The sequence below is a fragment of the Capra hircus genome, unplaced genomic scaffold, assembly GCF_001704415.2.
Source record: "Capra hircus breed San Clemente unplaced genomic scaffold, ASM170441v1, whole genome shotgun sequence".
Taxonomy (NCBI): Eukaryota; Metazoa; Chordata; class Mammalia; order Artiodactyla; family Bovidae; genus Capra; species Capra hircus.
In genome coordinates this window covers 9,481-36,746 of record NW_017190151.1, presented here as the reverse complement: position 1 = coordinate 36,746, position 27,266 = coordinate 9,481, and the positions used below count along the sequence as shown (strand labels likewise).

At 62.8% G+C, this 27,266-nt stretch overlaps 1 protein-coding gene across 4 annotated transcripts; it reads right to left on the bottom strand.

Annotated features, from left to right (window-relative positions):
• Positions 1-1,724: 1,724 nt before the first annotated feature.
• On the bottom strand, positions 1,725-26,899 carry FLNA (filamin A). 4 transcript variants are annotated; one of them, XM_018045126.1, is made up of 48 exons: positions 26,751-26,899; positions 23,342-23,750; positions 20,053-20,301; positions 19,867-19,964; positions 19,597-19,744; positions 19,034-19,152; positions 18,862-18,939; positions 18,606-18,768; positions 18,329-18,532; positions 17,681-17,818; positions 17,472-17,595; positions 17,219-17,355; positions 16,925-17,118; positions 16,730-16,843; positions 16,495-16,638; positions 15,498-15,621; positions 15,254-15,414; positions 15,076-15,166; positions 14,812-14,981; positions 14,433-14,550; positions 14,079-14,341; positions 13,262-13,859; positions 13,003-13,176; positions 12,754-12,916; positions 12,516-12,676; positions 12,257-12,427; positions 11,756-11,879; positions 11,509-11,665; positions 10,720-10,909; positions 10,540-10,563; positions 8,083-8,330; positions 7,880-7,975; positions 7,593-7,695; positions 7,363-7,503; positions 7,128-7,256; positions 6,773-6,946; positions 6,509-6,670; positions 6,207-6,410; positions 5,978-6,130; positions 5,739-5,861; positions 5,352-5,618; positions 5,083-5,220; positions 4,799-4,914; positions 4,139-4,271; positions 3,215-3,391; positions 2,832-3,050; positions 2,543-2,746; positions 1,725-2,209 (listed from the first exon to the last, which is right to left on the bottom strand). In XM_018045126.1, exons 2-48 carry the CDS (start codon positions 23,712-23,714, stop codon positions 2,022-2,024), a joined length of 7,947 nt encoding a protein of 2,648 aa, XP_017900615.1. In that variant the 5' UTR covers positions 23,715-23,750; positions 26,751-26,899; the 3' UTR covers positions 1,725-2,021. The 4 variants fall into 4 exon arrangements, with proteins under 4 accessions (XP_017900615.1, XP_017900616.1, XP_017900617.1 ...); XM_018045127.1 differs by having other exon boundaries at positions 18,329-18,529; positions 26,751-26,881; XM_018045128.1 differs by lacking the exon at positions 10,540-10,563 and having other exon boundaries at positions 26,751-26,881.
• Positions 26,900-27,266: the final 367 nt, after the last annotated feature.

The window sequence follows — 27,266 nt, the reverse complement described above, 5'->3', positions numbered from 1 at the left end:
CCCTCCTGGGGGAGCAGGCACCAGGTATAGTGGGTTGCAGAGGTGCCCCGGGGTGGCGGGGCGGGCCGGGTGTGGTGTGAGGGTGGTCAGTTCCCCCGTCCCCCTGACTCAGAGCAGACAGGACCTGCAGGATGAGGGGGCCACTCCCCACAGGGTGACCAGACACCCCCTCCCCAGGCTTAGTAGGAAATAAGGGCCCCGGCGGGCACCTGTGGCTGGACCCCTCCTCTGCTCCGGGGGGCCAGGTCTCATGCCGCTTGCCCCCAGCAGATGGGCTCCTGGTGCCATCTGCGTGTCCCCCTCTCCAGAAGCCCTCCAGAGGTGGCGCCCTGTCTCGCTCCCTCCCGCCCGACTGGTCGAGGCTCTGGCCCGTGGCCTCTCTTCAGGGCTGTCCTCAGGGTCGTTCCCCCTATAGGTTCCAGCTTCTCCCCTTGCTGCCCTGCAGGCCTCATGACCATCTGGGTGCGATGTGTTATCCAGGGAGGGGACAGGACTCCTGGTTACACTCTCCTCTGAGGCCATTCTCCCTCTGGGGGCCCCCACCAGCTGGGCTTTGGAACAGGGGATGGCAGGGAGGGCTGATGGCAGGGAGGACTGTCTGCTCTTGTCAGGCTGGTCCAGGCAGCAGGCAGGAGAATCTCGGTGAGTCCAGGTAGGGGAGACTTTCTGGTGGGCCAGCAGAGGTGAGAAGGGGCTGATTGGGGGGGGGGGGTCCCGTTCCCTGCCCCCACCCCAGGGTGGGACTTCTCCAGACTTGCATCTGCCTCTTTTTGCCCCCTTGTCCAGCTGAGCAGCTTCTAGAAGTGTTTTCTGTAGACCAGTGGCTATAGGCACTGTGCCTGCTCCCTCCATGGCAAAAGGGGCTGGGGGCTGGGTGAGCCCTTGATGGGCCTGCAGGAGCTGGCCCCTGGCCCGTCTGATCCTGTTTCTCTCCTTTCCTAAGCTCATGCTCATCACTGAGGTGGCCGACAAGCAACTGTGCCATGAACCCTGGGTTCATGCTGGCCCAGAAGTTGCTTCCAGAAAGGGGTATGGTTACCAGGTGCCCCATTGAGAGAGGAAGCTTGAAAGCTGGAGCCCTGGCTGGCTTTAACAGCCTTCCTGACCTGCAGACCTGGGGTGGGCTGTGTGGAGAAGGTGGGAATTCTGAACAGCTATTCAGAACAGCACGCTAAGGGGCTGAGATTGCTCTACCATGCCGAGGGCACAGCCCACCCAGGCACAGGTCAGACAGGCGCGGGTTCAGAAGGACCTAGTGAGGATGGGCAGACGCTGGCCAGGGGGCAGGGCTTTGAAGGTGTCCACCTGCTGCCACCTGTGTGGCTTGGGGACAGCCCCTTACCAGGGGCTGGTGGCACATTTAAGATGCCTGGGTCATGGCCAGGAATCTGCTGGGATTTGGCCTTCTGTTTACCTGGGCCTCCCACCCGGCACACAACCTCCTGTAGCCTGGTCGAGGCCTGGCCTTCCCCTGAGACAGCATCTGTTCCTGGTATGATCTGGGACAAGGACAATCATGTCAGGCTTGGTTCTTGGGGCACTAGATACCCCCTAGCCTGCATGGATCGGAACCCAGGGAGGCAGAGAGGAGGCGGAGTCCCCAGGTACCCCCTAGGTGCTCAGGCAGCAGAGGGGGCTGGAGCAGAAGATCCCACAGCCTGTGGTCTGGGCCCGCAGCTCCAGCCACCCTGTCAGCCCTCTTTGCCACAAAGCTTGAGTCATGCTCAGGAGAACGGAAGCAGAACTTTTATTCCTCTTGGCTAGGGGAGAGAACTAGCGGGCAGGTGTGCATGGCCCCCCCCTTCACCCCTTCCAGAACCAAAGAAGACAGGCAGGCTGCCTCTGCTCGCCTCTCTCCTTTGCCCATGTGGAGGCAGGTGAGCGCAGCACAGGGCAGGGTCAGGCTGCAGTGACGGGGTGGCCAGGGCTGGCCGGGGCTGGGGCGGGTGCTGCTTGGGTGGCAAGGGGCGGGCGGGGGCACTTCTCGTCCTGGGAGCTGGTGGCTGGCAGGCGCACAGCACTCAGGGCACCAGGACTCGGTAGGGGCTGCCTGGGATGTGCTCGTCACCCCACTTGACCACCAAAGTGTACTCCCCCTTGTCCTTGAGCAGGTAGGACACGCTGTAGAGCCTGCTGCCCACGTGTTTCACCAGGATCTCCTCACAGGGCGTCCGGGGCCCATGCACGCCAACCAGCAGCATGTTGTTGCCTGGGAGTGGGGGCCAGAGCCTCACTGCCAGGCCCCAAGCTCCCTCCCATCAGTGGTGACTGCAGCTACCCGCTTTGTTCCTGCCCTGGGTCCTCCCCTTCCCACCTTGCCTGTCTTGGGGTGACAGCCCTTCTTAAAAACAGCCAGCACCCTGTCCCCCCAGAACAACCAAAGAACCTGCAGTTCCTCCAGAGCCCTGGAGGGCAGAGGAACTAGCAGGGGGGCCCAGAAGGCCCCCAAAGAGGCCTTCCCACCTGCTCTTTCCCAGGCACGGCCTCTCTGCTTTTCTCTCCAGCCTCCCATTTTTGGAAGGGCTGGGGCCCGCACACCCACCTGCTTTGCTGCAGTCCACCGTGAAGCTGCTCTTCTGGCCCATGTAGGCCTTGCTCAGCCCCACGCCTTTGGCCAGCACCTTGCTGGCATCGGTGGGACCCGGGCCTGGGGCACTGTGCTGGGGGACGGTGGCAGTCTTGGTCAGGGAGTCCACAAACACGGATGACGTCTCATGGAGGCTGTGGTTGCTGACGAGGCGGTGACCTGCAGGGCAGAGCAGTGGACAGCCAAGAGGTGGCGGGAGTGCCCAGCAATGGGTTGTGTAGCAGCCGTCTGGCACCAGGCTCACCTGTGACTCTGGCCTTGAAGGGGCTGCCCGCAATGTGGTAGGGGCCGCCGTACTTGATGGAGATGAGGTAGCTGCCAGGTGCCATGGGGGTGTAGGTGACGCGGTAGCCCTCAGGGCACTCGTGGCAATCCATCTTCACCTTGGAAGGCCCGTCGATGGTGACTGAGAGGGCACCAGCGCCCGCATTGCTGGTGTTCACGATAAACTCAGCTGGGCTCCCTGGGGGCACGGGAAGGTAGGTACAGCTGGCCTGGCCCATTGCCCCACCCCCCACCCCAACAGAGTCTTGTCACCTCCGCACGCCACCTGTTGTCACCAAGAGCTTAGAGGAGGGAACCCTAGTCATTGTGTTCACACACCAGAAGCCACTCATGCGGACCTACCTGTGATGCCGCCTTCCAAGCCAGCTCCATAAGCAGACACCAGGCCTGGGTCCCCTCCATGCCCAGGCTCCCCAACTCGGATCTTGAAGGGGCTCCCCGGGATGTGGGTGCCATTGAATTTGACATCAATCAGGTAGATGCCATTCTCCCGTGGGATAAAGCGCACAGCGTACTTATCTGAGGAACAGAGAAGTAGGTGGTGGGCCTGGGGTCCCTCCTCTAAAACTGAACAAGTGGCATGTGCCCACCAGTATGAGTCTAGCAGGTCTCGGGGCCCAGTTAGCTTCTTCTGGGAACTGTGCTGGGCACCTTCACCCTACTGTACAGAAATCCTGAAGCCCGAGGGATGAAGCCTTAGATGCCAAGCTACTGACAGATGCCCAAGCTACTGACAGATGCCCAAGCTCACTTTAGATGCTGCAGCATTTGGACTGAAGTCTTTTGTAAGCAAGACACCTGCTTCAATGCCTCCTTAGAAAGGCTACCCTGAATGTCATATCCACCACATGCTAACTGGGGCCCAGAGATAGGCAGGAACTTGCTCAAGGTCATACAGCCAGCAAGGGGCAGGACTTAGCCATGGACGAGTCAAATTGAGCAGCTCCTCCCACCCCCAAGCCTGTCTGTGAGTTCCAGGCCCTGGCAGGACCAACTGCTAGACTTGGGGTCTCTCTTGTAAGAGATGGCAGGATCATGCCTCCAGAGGGCTTTGTCCTTTCTAACAGCATGGCTGCTGAGCCCAGTCCCCAAGGGCTTGGGTCCCAAGTAGGGGGCAGGGGGCCCAGGCCCTGTCTCAGCTGCTTGCAGATTATGTGTCTTGCTTTACACTCTCAGCCTGCTTCCAGCCAGCAGGGCCGGCCTGGGGAGGCCCACTGCTCCCAGCAGTGCCCGGGTGGATGGCTGGGCGGCCGGGCAGGGCCTCACCTTGGTCGATCTCGGTGACATAGCACTCCTCCAGGGCTCCTGAGGGGCTGTGCACCTTGGCATCGATTGCCCCCTTGGCCCCATTCAGGCTGACTGCAAAAGAGGCTGGCTGGTTGACCTTTAGCCCTGACTCCTGGAAGCACAGCAGACATGGTTAGGATAGCGGAGGCTGGCGGGGGGGCGCGAGGGGAGGCTGGGCCCCAGAAGCAGGAGGCCCAGGGGGAGGCACTTACCCATCTGGCGTCCAAGTGGGTTTAAAGAGGGAGAGCCAGCGCTTCTCGAGGGGCAGCAAGCTCCAGGCACACACCCCAAACCCCTAGCCCCACGCACTCCAGGCACACAGCGGGTAGGCGGGAAGCAGGGCGCCCCCCGGCCCACAATCAGCACTCAGCAGCCCTGGCAGGTGGCTGTCCCTCTTTAAACCTCAGCCCTGGTGCTCAAGGGGCACAGGCTTCTGTTCAAAGCCTTTAGACCTGAGACACGAGAAAAACTCCACGCGGCCGTCAGGGGTGCGTCCTGCCGACCCAGGCATGGGCTGTTCCCGGCCAGAGCAGAAGCAGCCCGGCGCCCTGAGCTGGGCTGGCTGGGTCCCTGGACACAGGAACTCTGGTCTGGCCGGGCACAGGAGCCCCAGGCGGGCGGTTTCTCTCAGTGCCTCACCTGAAGACTAGAAACAGTAAGGCGGCGGGCGTCACCAGACGGAGAAGCCACAGGTACCACGAAAGGGCTATCGGGGATGTGCTCCTCGTTGAACTTGACTGACACCTCATAGTCACCTGGATGGGGAGCGAGAACAAGATGGCCGTGCATGCCTCCCCCCGACAGCCCAAGAGGCCCTGGGGCCTCAGGGTGTTGAGAGGGGGAGAAGGTGGAACTCTCTGTATAGACCTGGACGGGCACCCATCCCCAAGGGAAGCCTGCCGGCCCCAGCCAGACCGCAGTACCTGGCTCCTGGACCACATAAGCCACGCCACAGGAGCCATCCTTGCGGTCCTCGAAGGAGATCTCGGCCTTGCTGGGGCCCTCGACAGCAATGGCCAGGCCCCCCGCACCAGCTTCCCGGGTCCAAATGCTAAACTCGGCTGCAGGAAGGCAGAATGTGTCCTCATGGAGGGCTGTGCTCCCCACCCCCAGCATGGGCTGCTGGAGACTTCCTCCCTCCCACTGCACCCCCAGCCGGGAGCAGCCAGAGCCCCGAAGGAAGCAGGCCTACCTGGCACTCCAGCTTCAGCCCTTTCCAGGCCAGGGCCCCCGGCACGGACCTTGTGGGCTCCCCCTTCCCCCAGGGGCCCCACAGTGAACTGGAAAGGGCTCCCGGGCACGTGCTGGCCCTTGTACTTGACGCTGACTGTGTGCATGCCCATCTCAGCAGGCACAAAGCGGATGCAGTAAGTATGGTTCTCCCCTTCCACGATCTCGGCCTCATGGCTCTTGCCTGACGGGCTAGTCACCTGTGCTGTCATGTCCTGGATGCTAATTTCTGCAGGTGGGGGAATAGCCAGTTGAGCAAGAGACCCAGGCCACGCCTCTCTGTCCCGGGGCACCCCAGAGCTGGTGCTTAGGCCTCCCTGGGACCCGCCCAGGCGGCCACGGCTCCCACCTGGGATCTTGAGGCTGAGGTCACAGTGACTACCAACATTAGCCACCGATGGGGCCCGTCGCCTGCGCGTGATGCTCTCTTTTACGCGCCCCTCGCCTGTCACCTTCACGGAGAAGGGGCTGCCTGCAGGAAGAAGGCACAACCCACACCCCAGACAGGTTACCCTCTGCTGGGGGCCCCCGGAGTGTGGCATGGAGAGTCACCCAGCAGTGGGGGAGGTGCATGGGTGCTGTACCCACCAGGCACGTGCTGGTCAGCAAACTTGATGTTGATGATATAGTTGCCAGGCTCTGTGGGGCAGTAGGTGACCCTGCATGTGCCATCCTCCAGGTCCTCTGTGTTGATGTCTACTTTGCTGGGACCCTCGATGGACAGGCTGAGCCCCCCATAGCCTGTGGGCGAGACATCCCTGAGCCAGGGGGCCAAGTATGGCAGTCTGACCCCAGCTCCCAGGTCCCTACTGCCTACCTGCATCGCGTGTATCAATGATAAACTCTGCTGGCTCAAAGGTGTGGCCTTCGTGGAGGCCCTGGCCCGAGACCCGCACACGGCTTGCATCCCCGATCTCTGATTGGCTGATCACCACTGGAATGGGGCTGCTTGCCACATGCTGCCCATTCTTCTTGACGTGCACCAGGTGTTCTCCTGTCTCCTTGGGCACGAACGAGATCCCTAGGCACAGAGCGGGGCTGTCAGCCAGGGAAAGATATGCAACCACCCCCCACCCAGCTTCCCTCCCTCTCGGAAGGCCCTGCCGCCCAGCCTCTTACCCACGTGGCCGTTACGCAGCCGCTTCAGCAGACAGGGTTCTTCCCGGCCCGAGGGGGGCACCACTGTGGCAGTCAGCAGGCTGAGGTCCGTCTCGGAGATGTTGATGGGGATGTCAGCTGCAGAGCCCACCTTCAGGTGGGACATGCGCATGGAGTCGTCACCTGGCAGGGGTCAGTCACTGTGTGTCCAGGCACCGAGAGGGAGACCACCCCCCCCCCCACCGCCAGCTGCCTCCTTTGTCACCGCTGCAGGCCGTCCCCTACCTGTGACCCTGGCAGTGAAGGGGCTGCCCGGGATGTGCTGTTCATTGTACTTGACCAGGATGCTGTAGTCACCAGGTAACACGGGCAGGTAGGAGACACTGCATGTCCCATCCTGGTTGTCGGTGCAGCTGATCTCTGCTTTGGAGGGGCCCTCAATGGCCAGGGACAAGCCCCCTGGAGAGAGTTGTGAATGAGGGTACAAACTGTGCCCGGGGACACTGCACCAACCATGCAAGCAGAGGCTGGGGGTGGGGTGGGGAGCCCCGTTTGGGGAGCATCTCCTGTGTGCAGCCCCCCCACCAGATGACGGCATCCTGCCTCAATCAGGCAGGTCACGATGAGAGGGGCTGCTCACCCTCGCCCGCATCCTTGGTGTTGACGGTGAAGATAGCAGGCTTATTCACCACCCCATGTGTGAGGCCCGGCCCATAGGCTGTGACGTGGCCACAGTTGACATAATCCACGTAGAACTGTAGGGGGCTTCCTGTAGCAGGAATAGGGACCACATGGACCAGGGCCTCCTGTCATCCCCAAGTCTGTCCCACAGCCTGCCCCCCCAGGAGGTGGTCTGGCATGCTGAGTGGACGTACCTGGGATGTGCATGTTGTCATAGCGGATGTCCATCTCGTGCAGGCCAGCTTCACTGGGGGCGTAGCGCACAGTCACAGTGCCATCCTTGTTGTCAGTGATGGCGGGCTGTGCCACCTTGCCTGAGGGCATCCGCACCTCCCCTGCAGGGGAAAGGGGGGCCTGGGTCAGGGCAGCCCATGGGCACCCTCCAGCCTCTGTGGCTCCCTAGCCCCTTCCCAGCTGCACTCACCAGTGACCTCGCCCTTCTTGATGGTAAAGGGGATGACAAGGTCAAAGGGCCTCAGGCTGCTCACATCCAGCCCATTGACCCCCACCAGGGGCCTTTCTGGGGCCTGCGGGGGGCGGAGACACAGAAGGCCTGAGTGAGGAGCTGGAGGGAAAGGGAGTCCCTAGTGGTAGGCTCCAGGGTCCCTCCCTCGCAGACAGTGGAACAGGGCCTCACGGGACACCCAGCTGGTCCATCCCCAAGTGTCCCCGAGGACGGGGTGAGCTGGGAGGCGGCAGGGCAAGCCATACCCAGGTCTGCTGGCCCCCCTGGGCGTAGGTATATGGTGGTGCCAGCTGCTGAGGCCGTAATGGCGGCTGTGCCGTGGGCTGGTCTCCAGCCAGAGCCTGCAGAGCAAGGCACAGAGCTTGAGGCTGTCCAAACCCGTGAGCCCCGTGAGGGCGGCGAGCCAGGTCCATGCCCAGACCCCCACCCAGCCCCAGTCCCTCCTGACCGTCACTTGGAAGGGACTGTTGGGCACATGTTCACCACCGAAGCGCACGCAGATGACGTATTTGCCAGGCTGGGGAGCCGTGTAGAAAATGTCAAAGGTGCCATCCTCATTCTCAACCACGTCCACGTCCACCTCAGAGCCGTCGGGCGTGCACACGGTGCAGGTGACCTTGCCTTTGCCCGCCGCCTTGGTGTCCACGGTGATCACGGTCTCCTCCCCTATCTGGATGGTGGGGCCGATGCCAGCACCTGGTGGGGCAGGGTGGGTCCCCGAAGGGGGGGCCGGGGCATGAGCTTGGTGCTCAGGCCGTGGCCATCCACGTGTCAGCCGCCCAGGCCTCTTACTGCCAACCACCAAGCACAGCCAGGCCTCCCGCCCCCCAAGCTGGGATGGTGAGTGATTTCTCAGAAGGCAGGAAAGGTTCCCCTGAACCACCTCAAGCCCAGGAGTCCTGTCTCGGGGGGTATCCCTGCCATGTGGGAAAAGCCCAATGGGTGGCATCCAAGAGTCTGAGAAGAAGAAGGGCCTGGAAAGCCCCGAGGCCACTGCCAGGGCCTAAGCTTTTGCTGCCATCTCTCCTGCCAACTTGGCCTCAGCCAGTGGTGCCCTGGACCATTCTGACTGACAGCTGAGCCTCGGGCTGCCTTCACCCCTGTGGCCATGCCCTGGCCCCCAGTGCCGTGTGTGGACGCAGTGAGGCAGAGTCCTGCTGCAGCGTGGGGCATGTGACACTTGTTCCCCACCCCTGGGGCCTGAAGTTGCAATTGGAGTTTCCTGACAACTGAGAAGGCTCGCTCGACCGGAGGCTTGCAGAGAAGGGGCAGCCGGGCATGGCTTGGTGCAGGCAGGGAACCGGGAGCAGGGAAGCAGGAAGGCAGCGGGGTTAGCACCCAGGCAGTGCAGCGCAGCAGGGGGGCCAGTACCCAGAGGGCAGGGAGGCAGGGGGCCCAAGCCAGAGCCACGGCTGCGAGGCGGTGAGAGCAGAGGGGAGGGACAGTGACGTTATGATCTGGGCTCAGCCATGGAGGCTCGGGGGGCTGGGGACCGTGAGGCCTGGCAGCGAGTGCTTTCTGGAGCCTGGCCCCTGCCAGGGAAGCAGCTGGCAACACCGAACCCACCCCAGGGCCAAGTTCAAGGGGGTCCCCAGCCGGCCACTTGGCCGGCCCCTGAACTGTACTGTCCACTGAGGGTGCCCACTTTGCGGGGCTCCAGAACACTACGCCTGGACCCCCACTGCCCACCCCCAACTGGGAGGCCTCACCTCATACACAGCCACACCTGCTCTCCCTGGCTCAGAACCTGGACCCACCATCTAGTAAGTGGCCTGGGCCCAAACCTGTTGACCCCAACTGCCCGTGCTCCCTGCCCAGCACCCAGCTCTTCAGCAGGTCTGGGCTGCTCCATCCTTGAAGCCCCCCACCCCTTGAGGTTCTCCCCTCAAGCCCCACCCACCCACCAGCAGCCTAGCCCAAGCCAGCCCTGCAACTGATACCGAAGTGACTTCGGTTCCCCAACTGGGCTCTTTGCCTCCGCTGGCACATGGCGGTCAAGGTAAACCAAGACCACTCTCTCGGCCCCAGTCTCAACCCTGCCCCTGGTCCCCAAGGTCCTACCCCCTGGCCCAGGCACACGGGCCTGTCATCTCAGACCCCGAGGCCCCCTGGACGGAGTCATCAAACCCCTGCCACCCTCTAGCTTTCTCCAGGGCCACCTTGGCCAAGGTCCAGGCCTCCAGCCTCCAGAGGCTCCCATGTGCTTGTGGCCTCTTGCTGGCATCCCTGGCTGGGGCAGGCCTCCCCTCCCAGGTCTGGTTGGGGACCATCTGAATAACGTCACTGCTGGGAGGGGCAGGAAGGGAGGGAGGCGGGAAGAGGGTGGGCCACCGAGTGCACTTTGGCACTCTGAGGCTGGGCTGGGCCCCGCCATGCTGGCCGCCCAAGCAGTCAATGCTGGTGCTACGGCACTACCAGCCAGCCCCACCCACTCATGCACTGGCACCTCCCCTGACCCGGGACGCGGAGGCCCCTGGGAGGTGGGGACAGGGGTCTGTGGATCCGGCCGGGGCTGGGGACTCCCGCTGCTTGGGGGAGACCCTGGATTCAGAAGGAGGAAGTGAAAAGAGACCGGGCTTACTGCCCGCCCCCGAGACTGCCCCGGGGCGCCAAGATCCCCAGACCCCAGAGCCCCCAGGGGGGTGCCTCTCAGGATGCACCTCGCCCCAAAGCTCACAGCTGCAACCCGACTTCTCAGGTGGAAAAACAGAGGCCCAGAGAGGGGGAGGGCCGGAGCACTCATGCCCAGCTCCAGAGGCCTCCCTGGGCCCTAACCCTCCAGTACCCCCCCTCTGTCCCTGCCAAGAGCTGCAGCTGGAACTATCCTGGGAATCAGCCGGAAGAGGAAAGGAAGCTGCCCTCTGGGCAGAAGGGGCATTGGGAGTGGCCCCAGCAAGCAGCTTACCTAGCCCGTGACCTCCGATTGACACTGAGGTGAGAGGGCAGAGAGCAAGGAGAAAGGTCAGGTGAGTCACTCAAGGGGGCGGCCCCCACTCCCACACGCCGCCCCAAGCAGCGAGCCCTTGCACACAGGCACACCCAAGCCCCGTGCTGAGCGCCATGGCTGCTGGCACGCTGGGCTCACCTGTGACAGTGCACTTGCTGGCATCCCCTGTGGGCACGGCGCGGACACGGTATGGGGAGAAGGGGATCTCGTCACCACCATACTTGATGAGGATAGTGTAGCGGCCTGTCACGTCTGGCACGTAGGCTACTGTGTACGTGCCGTCATGGTTGTCTTGGATGTGTGTCTTCTTGGGCTTGCCCTCCGGGTCCTGTGTAGCAGAGCACAGGGAAGAACAGTTGGTCCAAGCTCTCCCTGGCCCAGGATTTCCTCAGGCCCTCTCAGAGGACCAAGTGTCAAGCACTGCTGCTGCAGGGTCAGCCACCATGGCCCAAAATGGCTGCCTGCATCCAGCACCGTCCTTTACTTATTTCCCCACGGGCAAAGTCCAAAAGGGAAGCCCCCGATGACAGGCATGGCCAGGAAACTTGGCACCTATCCTGCTTTATCCCCACAAACAATTCTCAGCCCTAGTCCTCTACCCCAGGGCCAGCCCCAGCAATAGGACGAGCTCCTCTGAAAGATCCCAGAGTCCCAGCCTTATACCTGGCCCTGGAGAATGTTACAGGCAGAAAAGTTGAGGTACTAAGGGCTTTAGTGACATCAGAAGTGAGCAAATATGCGTGTAGGGGAAGCCTGGGTCTGTGACCACCATCCTAGAGGCGGGGGCCTGGCTCCCAGTGAAGACCAGAGACCCCAGACTGGCTCATCTGCCCCAGGCTGTGGACCTCAGGCCTGGGTCCCTCCTCTCCCCACCTGCCATGGACCCAGAGCTGCGAAACAGCAAGGCCAGGTGGCCCCCATGCTCACCGTGATCTGGACAGCCAGCAGGCCCTCCCCAGCGTCCTTGGCATCAATGGTGAACTCCACAGGCAGGCTTGCAGGCACACCCGTGGTGTTAAGCCCTGGACCGCTGGCCTTGACCTTGCTGGCGTCATGTGTAGGCAGCACCTTAACCTTGAAGGGGCTGTCGGGCCAGGATGTTGTGGGTGGTTAGAATGGCTCTTGGTGCCCAGGCCAGGGCCCCTCCCCTAAGACAGAGGGCCCTGCTCCTTACCTGCGGGGTACCTCTTCATCTCCATACAGCACCGAGATGCTGTAGGGCCCCTCACGGCTGGGCACATAGTTCACAGTCTGGGTGCCATCGGCATTGTCCACCACGTCCACCGGCTCCACCAGGCCTGACCCCAGTCCCAGAGACAGAGTCTCAGCTGGTGCTCTGGGTTCCTAGGCCCACTACACTAAAAAGCCAGATCTGAGCCATGTATACTCAGCCCCCACCCCAGGCCTAGCCCTGCCGTCCCCAGGAACAGCCCTGAGCCTCTGTGACATGAGACACTAATCTGGGTACCACCTGGGCCCTTGCCCTCTCTCCTTCCCACCTCTGCTCAGTGGTCTATGTCCTTTTGGTCCCCTTCACCAGGTCACTGGCTCTGGTGTCACCTGAGGCTCCTCTGTCAACTGCCTGCCCACCTGCGTCCCACCCCAAGGTGTGCGAGACGCCCTCCCTCGGGACCAGGCCCTCCTGAACTGACCCCCACACCCCACACACACTCACCTTTGGGCCCCTGCACTTTGACCTGCAGTGGAGCCAGGCCAGCCTTGCTCGTGTCCACCTGGAAGGACTGAGGGAGGTTGGCACGGACCATGCCCGGGCTCAGGCCAGGCCCAGAGCATTTGACCTTGGATGCGTCTGTCACATCGTGCACAGGGACCTTGAAAGGACTGCCTGTGGGGGCCGAAAGGTGGCATTTCTGAGACAGGCTGGAGGGCAGGCAGGTGGCCCCAGACAGACCCCAGCTGATCCGATTGCTCACCTGGCACTTGGTGGCCGCCGTAAGTGACGTTAAGGCTGTAGGTGCCGGCCTCGTAGGGGACATACTCAACTGAGCAGCTGCCATCCTTGTTGTCCATGCAGGACATCTTGGCCTCGGAGGGGCCCTCGACAGCCAAGCCCAGGCCCCCCGTGCCAGCTCCCCTAGTCCAAACAGACAGTTCGTTATCCCCCAACTTCTAAGGCCCACCGCAGCCCCTGCTTCTGGGGCTCTCACCCACCTGGTCTCCACAGTGAACTTGTTGGGCTTGTTGGTGGTGCCGCTTTGGATGCCTGGCCCATGGACACGCACTCGGGAGGGGTCGCAGCCTTCAGTCACTGGCACCTGGAAGGGGCTGCTGGGCACAGGACTGCCGTCGTAGGTCACATCCACAGAGTGGAGTCCTGCAGGAGGGCAGGCTGACTTAGAAGGGTCCCAGACTGCCCTGCCCCCTCACCTCCCGCAGTCCCTCTGGCACCCCGACACGCACCCTCCTCATATGGCGTGTACTCCACTTTGTACGTGCCATCGCCACAGTCCTGCACATATGTCTCAGTCAGGTTGCCCGAGGGGTTGGCCACACGAGCCTTGACATGGGGCCCTCCAGTCTGTGTCAGAGCCCGGGCATCCACACTGAACTCGGTGGTGGCTTCTCGGAAGACACCTGTGGGTGGGGACATGAAGAGGAAGATGGGGGCTCCAGGGGGCCCAGTTCCCCCGCCCCCATGTCCCACGGCAGAGCCTCGCACCTTGACCCTCAATCCCGGGCCCGTAGCACTGGATGCCCGAGGTGTCCACTGCGGGCTCCACCTGCAGCTTGCTGGGGAAGTTGGGCACGGGCTGGCCGCCATATTTGATGGTGACGGTGTAGGCCCCAGGGCACAGGGGGATGTAGGTGATGGTGTGCGTGCCGTCACCGTGGTCCTGGATGTGCACCTCGGCCGGCAGCCCCGCCTCGGAGCGGATCTCGATGGTCAGCTCCGCGCTGCCCGCGCTCGAGCAGTCCACATGGAACTGCCCGGCCTCCCCAGCCGTGGCCCGCTCCAGCCCGGGGCCTGAGCACTTGACCTTGGACGGGTCGAAGCAGGGAACCACGTGGGCCTTGAATGGGGAGCCAGGGATGTGGGTGTCGGCGAAGAGGATATTGATGTTGTAGTCCCCGGGCTCAGTGGGCACATAGGACACAGAGCACGTGCCATCCCCGTTGTCCAGGCACTCGAGCTGAGCTTCACAGGGGCCTTCAACTGTCAGGCCCAGGCCACCTGTGCCGGCACCCTTTGTGTCGATGGTGAAGCGGGCAGGAGACCCTGCACTGCCCCCCTGCAGCCCCGGTCCGAAGGCTTTTACCTGGAGGAAGAGGGGCGGGTCAGGAGCCCAAGCTGCACCAGCTCTTTGATCCTTGACCCTCAGACCCCAGCCTGACTCCATCTGTCTCTCTTCTCGTTCTGGCTTCCCTCCCCTACCAGGCGGGCACAGGCCCGAGCAGGGCCCTCGCTCAGAAGGACCAAAAGGAGAAGGAGTAAGGTCCAAAGCAGACATGGGCTGTGGCCCCGGCAACCCCCTTACCTTGCTAGGCTTGGTGGGGGGCACGGCTTCCAGGGAAAAGGGGCTGCCGGGCACAGGTATGCCGTCATAGGTCACCTCAACCTCGTAGGGCCCCTCCTCACGGGGCACGAAGCGCACCACGCTGTTGTCAGCCCCGAGGCCTGGCTCCACCTTGCAGGGAACTGCTGCCCCTGAAGGGCCCACGATCTTCGACAGCACTTTGCCCTGGCCACCGGCGCCCTTGGACTTGACCGTGAACTCCTGGTCTTTGCCAACATCCACCTCTGTTGAAGCAATGGGGGGAATACAGGACTATGAGGCCACTTAGGCAGCCTGGGCATTGCCAGCAGCTATGCCAGGGCCCCAGCAACTTACTTTCTCCCAGGCCGGACACCTTGATCTTGCTGAGGTCCAGGCTTGGAGACACTCCCACTGAGAAGGGGCTTTTGGGAATAGCATCGCCTCCATAAGTGACATTGATGCCCACTGGGCCCTGAGAAGGGTACAGAAGACAGGGTCAGAAGTCATGGCTGAGCTCCCCTGTCCTGTGCCTTTCCAACTCGGGCATGGGGGTTGGGTGGTCAGAGACATTGGACCCTCCAACTGCTGTGCCCACTCTGTCCCAAGTGAGAAACCAGAGTGGGCACAAAGTCTCTTGGAGCCAGCCACCCAGCCCACCACGTGAAGGGGCCCGCAGGCTCAGCAGGTGTACAGACGGGTGTGGCCACAGGGCGTTATCAAGGGAGCTGGCTACCTGCTGCACAGGCGTGTACTTGACGGTATAGGTGTTGTCATGATGGTCAATGATGTCCACATCACGCACTGCGTCCCCTTTGGCCAGCCCCGAGAACTGGACATCCAGCTTGCCTTTGCCGGCAGCCTTGGTGTTGACCGTGAAGTGGGTGGGTTTGCCAAGCTCGACCCCTGAGGAGACACAGCAACCCTCTAGGGGCTCCTGCATGTGCACATACATACCCCGTTCGGGGCCCCAACATCCCCACAGGGTCCCCGTCCTCACCGGTGCGACTGAGGCCGGGACCCTCTGCTTTAACCTTGCTGGCATCATGGGAAGGCTCCACCTTGACCCGGATGGGGCTGGTGGGTGTAGCCTGCAAGGGGTGGGAGGAGAAGGGCTGAGAGGTGAGCAGCACCCCAACACCCAGCCATCTTTGGGGGCCAGGAGCAGCAGCACCCACCTGGTCAGCAAAGAGCACCATGATGGTGTAGCTGCCAGCCCCGCGGGGGGTGTACTTGACCGTGAAGGTGTCGTTGTCATTACGGATGATGTCGAAGTCGATGTCGGCCTCGGCAGGGCCCACCACGCCCGGGGCACACTTGATGCCGATGCTGACGTCACCTGCAGTGGAGGAGAGCATGGGGCTAGGGACCTCACAGGGATGCCATGCCCACCGGCCACCCACTCCTGAGGCAGGGAGTTACCCTGGCCAGCCTCCGTGCAGTCCACAGTGAAGTAGGTGGGCTCATGAGCCTTGAGTCCTGTCTTGGCCACTCCTGGACCATACACCTTGACCTTGTTCGGGTGGCTGCCAGCGCCCACATTCACCTGCAGGGCACAGGGGCAAGTGCAGGGTCACAACCAGCCCGGAGGACAGGCAGGGGCTTTCTGACCCACCGCCAGCGGGCACGCAGAGTGGCACCACCACCCTCGGAAATCATTTGATGGCCCCTCAAACACAAGCAGACTTCCCTGGTGGCTCAGAGAGTAAAGTGTCTGCCTACAATGCTGGAGACCTGGGATTGACCCCTGGGTCGGGAAGATCTCTGGAGAAGGAAATGGCAACCCACTCTAATATTACTGCCTGGAAGATCCCATGGATGGAGGAGCCTGGTGGGCTACAGTCTGTGGGGTTGCAAAGAGTCAGATACAACTGAGCGACTTCCCTTTCCTTTTCCAAACACAAGCAACCATATGCTGCTGCAATTCCATGTTTTGGTATCTATCCACCCAGAGACATGAGATCACTCGTCCCCTCTAACACCCATTCTGGACTGTTCATAGCACAGCTCCTGCCAACCAAAAGGTGAAAAAACTCCCAAATGTCCATCAACAAATGACTGGAAACAGAAAACGTGGTCTATCCACACAATGGTGTATCATCCAGCCGTTGAGAGGCAAGAAGCAATGACTCATGATATACAGGCCACAGGGGATACGAGTCCATCCCCACCCAGCCAGAAAGCAGAGAGAGGAGAGGCTGTTTAGGCCAGGGCAGGGGGCCTTTGGAGGGTTGCTGACTTTCTTTAGGGGGTGGTGAAAACAGCCTCATCTTCCATTGTGGTGCTGGCTGCACAACTCGGAACTCACCCAAAACCACCAAGTTGGATATTGGAAAGGGGTCGACTGTATGGCGTGCAAGTTTCATCAGAGTTGTATCAAACGAAGCAGGGGCCCCAGGGAAGCAGACTAAAGGCTCACCCGGAAGGGGCTGTTGGGGATGCTGACGCCTCCCCAGGACACCACGGCCGTGTGCTTCACTGGCTTCCGGGGCACATAGGAGCAGCTGTAAGTGCCATTGCCATTGTCCTTGACCGTTGCCTCCACTGGGCAGCCCTCATTGTCCTGCAAAGTGGGCGGGAGCAAGAGGCCTCCTGGTCAGTGACCAGGTCTGGGCGCCTGCCCAGCCTGCTTCTGGCACGGGGGAGCACCTCACCTGGACTTGGACCTTGAGAGGAGCCTTCCCGCCGTGCTTGGCATCCACTGTGAACTCTGCTGGCTTGTTCACAGCCACGCCAGTCTTCTCCAATCCAGGCCCACGTGCCTTCACCTGATGGGAGGCCACCCAGTTCTCAGGGCACAGAGTGTCGGCCCCCTCAGGCCCCCCCACCCTGCAGCACATGCTCTTTACCCTGTCTGGATGGAAATCCTGGGGCGCATCACGGATGTCAGCCATGAAGGGGCTGAGACGGATGTCCTCACTGTTGCACAGCACATGCACCGCGTACTCACCGGCCTCCTGTGGCCAGTAGCGCACATCGCAGGAGCCATCGCCCTTGTCGTCACACTCAATCTTAGCTTGCGATGGGCCCTCCACTGAGAAGCCTGACAACAGCCGCCAGCTCGTGAGGGCCCTGGAGCCCCGGGAGGGTGGCCCTCGCCAGCCTCTGCCCCCGGGGTACTCCCATTGCAGCCACCTACTCACCCAGGGTGCCCACGTCGTCACCAATGGCCTCCACAACAAAGTCTGCAGACTTGCCGACGACACCGCCCTCCAGCCCAGGGCCCCATGCCCGCACCTTCTGATTGCCGCACTCGGTGCCCACTTTCACCTCGAAGGGACTGCAAGGAGAGAGCCACCCAGGGGAGTGCCGAAGGCCCCATCCTGGAGGCAGGCTGGCCTGAGCCCTGCAGGGGAAGAGGTGTGCCACCTCTAAAGCGCTCATCCAGGGCCTCACCTGCGCCCGATATTTTGGCCACCCCACGTGATCGTGACGGTGTATGTGCCGGGGATCATGGGGTAGTACTCGAAGCCATAGACACCATCACCCAGGTCCTTCTGCTTCACACGCTCTTCGCCCTCTGTCAGAGACAAGGGGAGGCCTCAGGCCTGCTGAGCAGTGGCCAGGGGCTGGTATCGCCCTACCCCAGCCACAGGCCAACTTACTGGGGCCCTTCACGGTGACCTTCAGCTCTCCGCTGCCCGCCCCCTTTGTGTACACTTTGAAGTCGGCTGTCTCCTTCACTCGCACACCCTTGGGCTGGAGACCCCGGCCGACAGCGCGGCAGGCACCTGGGTTACAAGCTGTGAGCAGAGGACTGGTTGAGCTGCTGGAAACTAGTGCAGGGTGATCCCCTCCCTTGTCTCCCACCAGACTGGGCCGGTGGGCTGCCCGGGATGGTGAAGGCCGTGTAAGAAAGAACTGGAAGGGACCATGACCCAAGGACCTGGGGCCCAGGCCCGGATGGCAGGCCTTCCCTGTGCTCCATCCACACCAGCTCCCCCCGCAGCCCCCACACCCAGCCCACCCACCCCCGACCCCCGAGGAAGACAGATCCAAGTACCGTTGACCCTGTGGGCAGAGCAGAGAGCAGCAGGTTTCTAGACAGCTGGAGCGAGCTCTTCCGAAGGTGAAAGCGTGGAGAGAGAGAGAGAGGGAGAAGGCGAGAGGAGGAGGAGGAGGAGGCCCCAACAGTGGAAGCACAGACGTCCCAGGAGCCAGGGCAGGGCTGCAGCAGCACGTGCCCGGCTGCCCCCATCCAAGACCGCCCGGCTGGAGATGTGCCCTGTGGAAGGCAGCTGGGGCTGGCCTACCTTGGCCCACAGTGACTGTGTAGGGGCTGCGAGGGATGGGCACCCCAGCGAAAGTGACGTGCACCATGTGGACGCCCTCCACGCTGGGCTGGTAGCTGCAGCGATACGTGCTGTCGCCCCGGGCCTCCAGCTGAGGCTCCACGGTACCCTTCTGGCCTGCTGGGTCCTGGATCACCACCTCCACCTCACCCATGCCCGCACCTGCTGGGAAGCAGCGGCTCAGTTTCCAGCCTCTCGTCCTCCCATAGGCCTGCTGGCCTTAGCACCCTCCGCTCACCGGCCGTGAAGATCTCAAAGTAGGTGGTCTTGTTGGCGATGTTGCCGCTGGGCTCCAGGCCAGGGCCCTGGGCAGTCACTTTGCTGGCGTCTCCCTGGGACTTGTCCACATACACCTCAAAGGGGCTCTTGGCAATGTGCTGGCCGGCAAAGAGCACGGTGACCTGTTCCCAGGAGGGGCAGGCCGTGAGGCCAGGGTTGGGGTCCCCCCTGGCCACAGCTTTTGCTCCCAGCCTCCCCTCAGGCTGAGGGCTCACCTTGTGAGTCCCCGTCACCTCGGGGACATACCAGACAGAGAAGGTACGGTTCTTATCGTTATTGGCGGTCACTTTGGCCTAGGGTGGGAAGGAGCCTGTGAGTCTTCGTTCGGAGCAGCCCCTGGCACACGGAGGCCTGGCAATGCGAGGCCCTACCTGCAGGCTGCCTTACCTCCTCCTGGTGCCCGGCCGGGTCCTCCACGTATACCAGCACCTCTCCCTGCCCGGCGCTTCTGGTCTCCACAGTGAACTCTGCCCTCTTCTTTACCATGTTGCCCGTAGGCTCAATGCCTGCCCAGGAAGGGTGAGGAAGCCACGGGTTGGCCGTCAGGGCCACCCCCTCACCTACACGGGCTCAGCACCCCTCCCTATTCCCTTCTGAACTGGTGCTCTTGTGCGACAGGCCTGGGCCTGTTTCTAGAATGCTCGCTTGAGCGTGCTGGGACTCGGGCTCCTGTCAGATAACCTGGCTGGGTCTCAAGTTCACTTACAGCATAAGTGGATGGGTCCTTACTCCCTAAACACACTCTGCCTTGGGTGGGTGTGACATGGGGAACATCCAGCCAGGGGCTGCTTTTGATTAGCCCTGACCCACTCCTGTCTGACTTGCGGAGGGCAATTGATAACCCGGCGGCCACATGATGGAAGATTCCCAAGGAGCTGACATTTCCCAGAGGATGCAGCCCCACGGGGAGAAGGTGACCTCACAGGAACACTCCTGCCTGGCTCTCTCACCTGGCCCGTAGGCTCGGGCTTTCTTTGGGTTGAGTTTGGGCCGCAGGGGAGCCCCCGGTTTCAGCTTGGCCTTGGGGAACTGGGACAGGTAGGTCATGACGGAGTGCTCATCCACGTTGGGGTCCACAATCTCCTCGGGGGTGATTACCTTCACAGACAGAATGAGGAGCCAGTGGGCCTCCAAGCCTTGGGCTCCTGGGACACTCCACCTCTCCCCATGGGGACCTCAGCCCCCATGCAGACCCTGCTGGTCAGAATAGGGGGGCATACCTGAGGGATGCCCAGCCAGTCATCAGCTTGTTGCATGGCTTCCCGTGCATTGTTCACGGGCTTGCTGGCATCCCAGGAATCCCAGTCAGGGCACAGGCCTGCAGATGGAGGAAAGTCGTCAGTCTAGGGACCACGGGACCTCGCCACAGGCCGTCCCCTTCACCCCCAACACCTGACACCCCTCACCTGGGGCACAGCTGTCAACCAGGGCGCCCAGGGCTCTGCCACTCTGCCAGTCGCGGCTGAAGTTGGTAATGGGCAGCTGTGGCAGCTTGTTCTGGATCCAGCCCAGCAGCCTCTGCTTGGGGGTCTGCTTCTTGGCCTCCTCGTCCTCCTCCTCATCCCACATGGGCATGGAGATGGAGTAGTGCAGGATCAGGGTCCAGATGAGGCCCAGGATCAACTTGAGGTTCCCGTCCACAATGGCCTTGCTGTCTGCAAGGGCAATGAGTGGCAGCGCTGGGTGGGCACGGCTGACCCGGGGCGGGGGGGCTGGGCACAGGCACAGACGCATGTGCACACACGGCTTCGGGGGTGGGGGTGCGGAAGTGCACACACGGGACAGCAGGCCACTCCCAGGCACTGGCGAGTGTGGGAGACAGCAGGCCCCAGGGAGGAGGAGGAGGCCTCCGTGAGGCAGGGTGGGGTGTGGGTGCCTGTGAGAGCATCAAGGAGGTTCAGGGGTAAAACCTCCCCAGACATGCAGTGCCAATACAGCACAATCAGGGGAGCTGCCAGAAGCCACATGATGGGGGCCCAGAAGATGGACAGGTGACAGATCCAGGCTGTAGACGGGGCCCCGATCCCCAAAGATGGTTCCAGAGGAAGAGAGTGGATGAGTGCTTTGCAGCCGCCCAGGCCCCTCTCCAGAGGTCTCCAAGGAAGGGGCAGGGGGAACAGCTGGACCCCGAGGCCTTGATGCCAGGGCCCCTGGGCGGGCACTGGGGAAGAGGAAGGCAAGTGGGGGTTGGGTTGGGAAATACAACTGCTGGCCCAGGGTTGGGGCGTGAATGGCTGAGGCTGGGGAAGTTGGGCAAGGACCCTTTGGGTGGAGGGTGTGAACCCCCACCTGCCCCCACTTCCTTCATGCTCGCCCCTCCCCTGACAGAGCCAGGCTGGGGGCTGGGCCATTGGCCTGGTGCAGGGGAGGGGCTGGGCGCCCCAAGGAACCAGCGGTCTGGCCCTGACTCACTGGGGCCCAGCAGGGATGGCCTGCCAGCCAGGATGCCGAGCAGGACACATTCCAGGGGCCCCCTCACCCAGCCCGGTGGGGGCGGGGGTGGGGCCTGCCAGCCTGGGTTGGGTGCCCAGGGCCCCTCGCTTAGTAGGGGGTTGTGGGTGGGGTCCCAGAGTCCCGCTGTCTCAGCAGTAGGCTCAGCCACTGCCCGCCCTCCTCACCACTTATCAGGCCGCTGGGCTGCAGGCGGGTGGCCACCAAGCTCACCACAGGGGAAGTGGTTAGGGCAGGCACCCAGCACCCCATCACCATGGCAACCCCTCAGGGCCCCACCCAAGGCCCTTCTGGGTGTCAGTCTCAAGCGCTTGGGGACTGGGGCTTAGGGCTGGGTCTGAGAACGCAGGAGGGCCGCTTATCTTTGGAATCCCTGCTGATGGGTTCCACTCACCAATAATCAGGAGAAAATGCTTGTCCAGCAAGTCAACCGGGGGGTGGGGACCAGGCAGCCTCTGAACCCAGCAGGCCCCACCTCAAAGACCAGCTCAACACCACTCAGAGCAGAGTGGCCTCCCAGTTCTCAACGGGGGGCTCGTCCCAGTCCTATACCACTGCCTTGCACTATTGCCAAGTGGCAGGAGAGGGGGTCTCAGGCTAGGGATGACTGGAAGGCTTGAAGAAGACCAAGTACATGGGAGCACTTGTGCTTTCCCACCAGGTTCCCATCTCCAGAACCCTGAGCCTGGCACCAGAGCCCTCGGGAGGCCTGAGGTCCACCCAGACCCACGAGGGGACACACAAGGCCAAGCTCATCGGTCCTCCTGGGGCTGGGCCCTCCCCCTGGTCCATAGGAGGCTGGCTCAGGCCGTCCCATCCAACTCACAAAAGAGGGCTGGAAGGACTGGGCTAAGTGTTGAGAGACTGACTGGTTGGATGGCCCCGCCCCATCCCACCCCCTTTCCCCAGCCCCGGGGCCAGCCTGCCCCCTCCTTCCCCTAATCACTGCTGCTTTCCAACATTTTTTTGCCTTATATGGCAAAGCTCTGGGAACTAGGCCTGCTCCAGCCAGCTCACAAGAGGAGGAGAAGAAGGGCGGGGGGGGGGGGGGTGGGGGGAGACCCCCCCCCAGACAACTGGGGTGTGGCTCGCCTCCCCACATCCGGTTGCCCCCCCACCCAAGGCTCAAAGATGACTCAGCTTGGCTAGACTGAGTATGGGACTGGGGGGTGGGCCTCGGCCTGGACTTGCATTCCAGAAAAAGAGGTGGGGCCCTTGAGACCTGCTCAGAGTGATTGGGGGCACCTGAGTCTTGGTCCCTCACTTTCTCAGGCTCAGCATGGACCAGGCCAGGACTGCAGGGGCCGCTGGAAGTTCTCTTTGACTGCTGAAGAAAATAAAGCTGGTGCCCCTTTGCTCCCTGTCTCACATCGCCGCCCCCCCCCCCAAAGTCACCAGTTCTGGTGCCGGTCCCTATGTGGCACCCATCTCGAGAGGTGCCTGGGAATGATGTGGTAGGCCTGGTCAGTGCCAGCCTCACCAGCCCAGTGACACGGACACTGGGCTGGCAATGAGCCCAGCACATGTTGGAGTACCTCCCAGCAAACCCCTGTATTCTAGATGCAGAAAAGCAAGTCCTACATGGAAGCAAGAGTTTGGCCCACAATCAACAGTAACTGGGTGTCTAAGCAACTACAGGCCAGCACACAAACCTATCTCAGGTGCTGTTTGGCTAGCTATGGTCCTCTCTGGGCCCCCAGTGCCCAAAAGGAGATCTAAACTTGGAGCAATCTTCAGTTGAGGGGTCCTAGACAATGGGACCCACAAGGTCCAAGCCTCGGTTTAGGAACCACAGCGGTGTCCGGAGGCCCAAGAGCCATCTCCCAACTGCTATAGGAGGTGGAGAGTCCTGGCCTCCTCCTCGTTAGAGATGGGGCGCTGGGCGTACGGCCAGAGCTTGGCTAGCGCCCACCGCACCGCCTTCCCACTCCCCCCCTACCCCGCCCCGGCCCTCTCCCACCGCAGGCGCAGCGGCAGGGGCGCGGCCTGTGGAGGATGTGAGCTCAGCCTGGGCGTGGGCCAGCCGGGGACCGGCGGGCGGGGGCGCGTAGCGGTCCGCACGCACCGCTGGGTTGCGAGCCTTTGTTCTCGAGGCCCGCACGCAGCTGGGCGGCCCCGAGGGCCCCCGGGGCAGCGCCGCAACTTAAGGGGATGTCTGCTAGGGGTCGGCTCGGGGAAGAGGGGAGGACGCGCGGAAACCCCGCCCTCGCCCCGCCAGCGCCACCGGGCGGCCCGCGCCCTCACCGATGGACACGAGCTTGATGCTCTCGCGGTCCAGGAACTCGAGCGCCACCGACACGTTCTCGAGCTGCATCTGGCGGAAGGTGGGCCTCTGGTTGTGCTTGCGGTGCATCTTCTTCTGGCTGAGCACCTCGAGCAGTGCGATAAGCCGCAGCCCGTCGCTCAGGTCCGTCTGCAGGTTGGCGATGCGCTTGCTCACGCACTTGAGGTGCTCGTTGCACCAGCGCGTGAACGTGTTCTGCTGGATTTTCTTCCACGGCGCATCCTCCGCCAGGTCCTTCTCAGTGGCCGGCATCTCGGCGTCTCGTGTGTCGGCGCCGATGCCCAGAACCGCGCCCGCAGCGCTCTGGCCCGCCCGAGAGTGGGAGCTACTCATTTTGAGGCGCGAGGAGCCGATGGGCGGTGCTGCAGCCTAGACGAGGGGACGGCCCTTTAATTAAAGTCGCAGGCACCTCAGCGAGCGCAGGGCGAAGCAGACAGCTGAGGTTGCGCTGCGGTGAGAGCGAGCCCTTTAAATGCTGATGGAGGCGGGGCCAGGAGGCGGGGCCTCGGCGGGGTGGGCTTCGGGGCCGCACCCGCCCCGCCCCTCCCCACCCGTTGGAATGCCCCCCTGAGTCTCCCCCCCCAGCCCCGCCTCTTTGACCCGACCCCCAGGCACCAGGAAGGGTCGTTGGCCCCGGAGCGGGCGAAGCTGCGAGGAAAATGCTGAGGTCTCCCTCCCGCGCTGTAGGAGACGCTGCAGCGATGAAAGGCTGAGCAACGTCTAGAGCGGGGGACCGCTTGGCCTGCAGCGGGCACACCATACAAGGGACTTTCCTTCCCCAAGGCCCCTGCGGGGGGTGGCTCGCCCTCCGTGAGTCACGTGGACTCCGCTCGGTCCCCGCCGCCCCCCCCCCCCCAACCTCCGGCGCTCTGGGGTCCCTGGCCGCGCCACAGCCAGCCGCCTCGCCGGCAGCCGAGAGAAAGGGCCCGATCCGAAGGGGCGAGCCCTTGGAGAGCGCGGGTCCAGAGTAGGCTCTGCTGCCCGCGCCGGGCGTGCGTGCGCCACGCCAGGGAAGCCCATAGCCGCACGACCCTAAGCCGCCCCCCAGACCCCCAGACCCCCAGAACCCCTGCCCCAGCAAGCCTTCCCGCTCTGCAGGATCCTGGCCTGCGCCCGTCGGTCCAACCGCCTCCCTCCCTCCCCCCTGCACCCCAGAGGAAATGGGGCACTGGGCCAGGAGGCCACCGGCGCTCCAGGAGCCAGCAGCCTTGGAAGGGGCCCGGGCATGCCAATGGGCACTGGCACGGGGCGCCCTGTGATGCGATGCATGCAGAGATGGCGGGTAAGCCTGCCTCACCCACCGGCAGTCTACCAGAGGCGCGAGGGGCTTCCCCTCCGTGGCTGGGATGGCCCCTGAGCCCAGCGTGACCCAGGAGGCTGCCAGAGGGACCTGCCCCAGGCTTCCAATAATGCACTCTGAGCACCTGGGTCTCAGTGGGCTTCAGGGTCGTGGGAGAACAGAGGAGGCCTCCCAGACAGGGGGGCCAGGGGACTGAGGGGGGCAAACCATAAAAGGCAGCTGGGGCCTGCCGTGGAGCCAGGACTGGGTACTGGGGACCTATTCGCTCAAAATACATTTTCTTGTAGATAACTGGAGACTATGGGGGGGATACTAAGACCAACAAAGGCACAGAAGCAAGAGGCCTGTCAGGGACAGTCACTGCCACCTTCTTCAGTCTGGAGAAGCCAGCCTACTGGTGGCTTCGTCCCCAGAGTGGACTAACTTCCCTCGGTCCTGTGTCCTTCCCCTCTGCAGGATGTTCCCTTCTTCACATCTTTTTTTTTTTCCCCCAGAAAGGCATGTCTCTGTCCCTCCTGCTTCGTACTTAGATCGAGCTTCCTACTAGCAGTACCTCAGTTCTCTGCTAAAGACCAGTGGGAAAGGAGCCCCTAGGTCAGCATGCCCAAATAAGGCCAACTCTCACAGCCCTGGGGACTGTGTCACCCACAGTAGGGCTGCAGTCAGCACCTGGCCTCCAGCATGCTCTCTTTGGGGCTGCCTGGTACCCCACACTGGTTTTTGCTCACCAGTGACATTTTTCAGTCTAAAGGCCTGACCACGTTAGACACACCTGCGCAAAATTCCACACCATGGTGTCTGGGGACTGGGATGGAGGTGGGAGTGACAGCAGTAGAGGGGGACCCGTGCAGACTCCTCCCTAGCAGGCCCCACCCAAGCAGAGATGAGAGCCATCCTTCTGATCCCCTGCCCCCCTGAAGAGCCAGTCCCCCAAGGAGAGAATCATACTGAGAGTTCATTGTCACTCGACAAGTGCCATCCAGTTGCATTATCTGTGTTCTTTTCTTAATCTGCAGAGAGCAGGGAAACTGAGTCAGCGTCAGTAACCAGCAGCCAACTCCAGCAGAAAGGGGGACAGAAGCCCTGGCTGCCAGCCTTAGGCTTCTTCCCTATTTGGGGGGTGATAAGAGATGGGGCTGTAACGAGTTCTTGTCCCCAGGGGACATAGTATCACCACCAGGTGGCGCCCCATCCCAAAGCCCCCAGATAGGGCAGTCCCTGGAAGCTGAAATACAGCTCTTTCATATTTTCCCTTATTTGGAGTCGATTTCTTGGATGTTGTTAGACACACCCCGCCTCCCACCCCAACTCCTTCCCTCAGACCCCAAGCCAGGCCCTCCCACGGCTGGTGAAAGAGAGGCACAGGGTGGCAGGAGAGGCTGCCCAAGCCCAGGTGTGGCAGGCAGGCTGACAGCGCTCCAGGGCTGAATTCCCACCTTGACTGCGCTGCTAGGAGCCCGTGCAGGTGGGTCTCCCAGCGTCCGTCACCTACTCCTCCTGGCCCAGGAATTGGGGCGGGTGGGGGGGTGGGGGCTGGCCTTCACATCCTGCCTGGCAGTGAACATCCAGCTCAGAGCCAACCTGGGACAGGGCCCAGCCTCGAATCTAGCATGGCCAACCCCGTGTGCCCTCGCCCCAGTGGAGCGCAGTGGCCCAGAAGACAGCCCCGCACCTCTACCCAACGCAGCCAATGCCCAGAGCACTGATGTCAGGGAGGAACCGACCGTCGACATCCCTCCTGGGGGCATATTGGCTGCAAAGTGTCTTTCCAGGTGGCCTCTCGCCCTGACCCCACACAATGTCCTGCTTCAGAGCCCTGCCTTCCTGGACAGTCATGCAATGACCTGACCCCCAGTTCACCCTCCCAGGGCACCCCCATGGCTGTTGGGCTCTCACACTGCGGGGCCAGACCCGGATTCCCCAGGAAACCAGGGAAGGCGGCTGCACCACCACACCCTGGCTTGCAGCTGGCCCCGGGCACCCCACCACCAACTCCGTGAGCTGCCCGCCGACCACTCTGCTCGGTGCCCGCCAACCGCTCCGCTCGGTGCCCGCCGCGGACGCCTCACCTTCTCTCCCTGCGGGCGGCCTGCGGCCGCGGGGTGGCGCCTGGCAGATCTTCGAGCCCGCGCCTGGCGCCTCGGGGCTCTGCTGGCGTCTGCTGCGCGCCGGGCGCCTCCACGCGAATGGGCCGCTGCCGCCCGCCTTCTTGTTGGCCGCACCCCCGCCCCGCACCCGGCCCAACTCGGCCCGACGAGAAAGCCTTAATTGGTAAAAATCACCCAGAAGCGGGGCGGGGGGGGGGTTTCGAGGGGGGGGCTCGCGGGGGCGCGCCGTGAGCTCAGGCGCCTGGGCAGCCGGCGACGCCCCCCCACCCCCGTTGAGATGAGCTCACCCTCTGCTGACGGGGAGGGGCGGCCCGGAGGGTCTGCAGAGCCCACGTCTCGGCCCAGCAGCGAAGGCCACCTCCTCCAGGGAGCTGCCCAGTCTTGTGCCGCCCCCCTACCTTTACCCCAAGCCTGGGGCTGGTCGGGCAAGTTGGATTCTACCTTGGAGGGGGAAGTGCAACAGGCCCTAGCAGGTAT

What these genes read in the sequence shown, in the direction of transcription:
- FLNA (XM_018045126.1), bottom strand. Translation starts at nt 23,714, where the DNA reads ATGAGTAGCTCCCACTCTCGGGCGGGCCAGAGCGCTGCGGGCGCGGTT. An exon ending in CTCTCAAGGTCCAAGTCCAG is followed by an intron (nt 16,639 to 16,729) that starts GTGAGGTGCTCC and finishes CCCACTTTGCAG; the next exon opens with GACAATGAGGGCTGCCCAGT. An exon ending in GGTGGACTGCAGCAAAGCAG is followed by an intron (nt 2,210 to 2,542) that starts GTGGGTGTGCGG and finishes CCCCACTCCCAG; the next exon opens with GCAACAACATGCTGCTGGTT.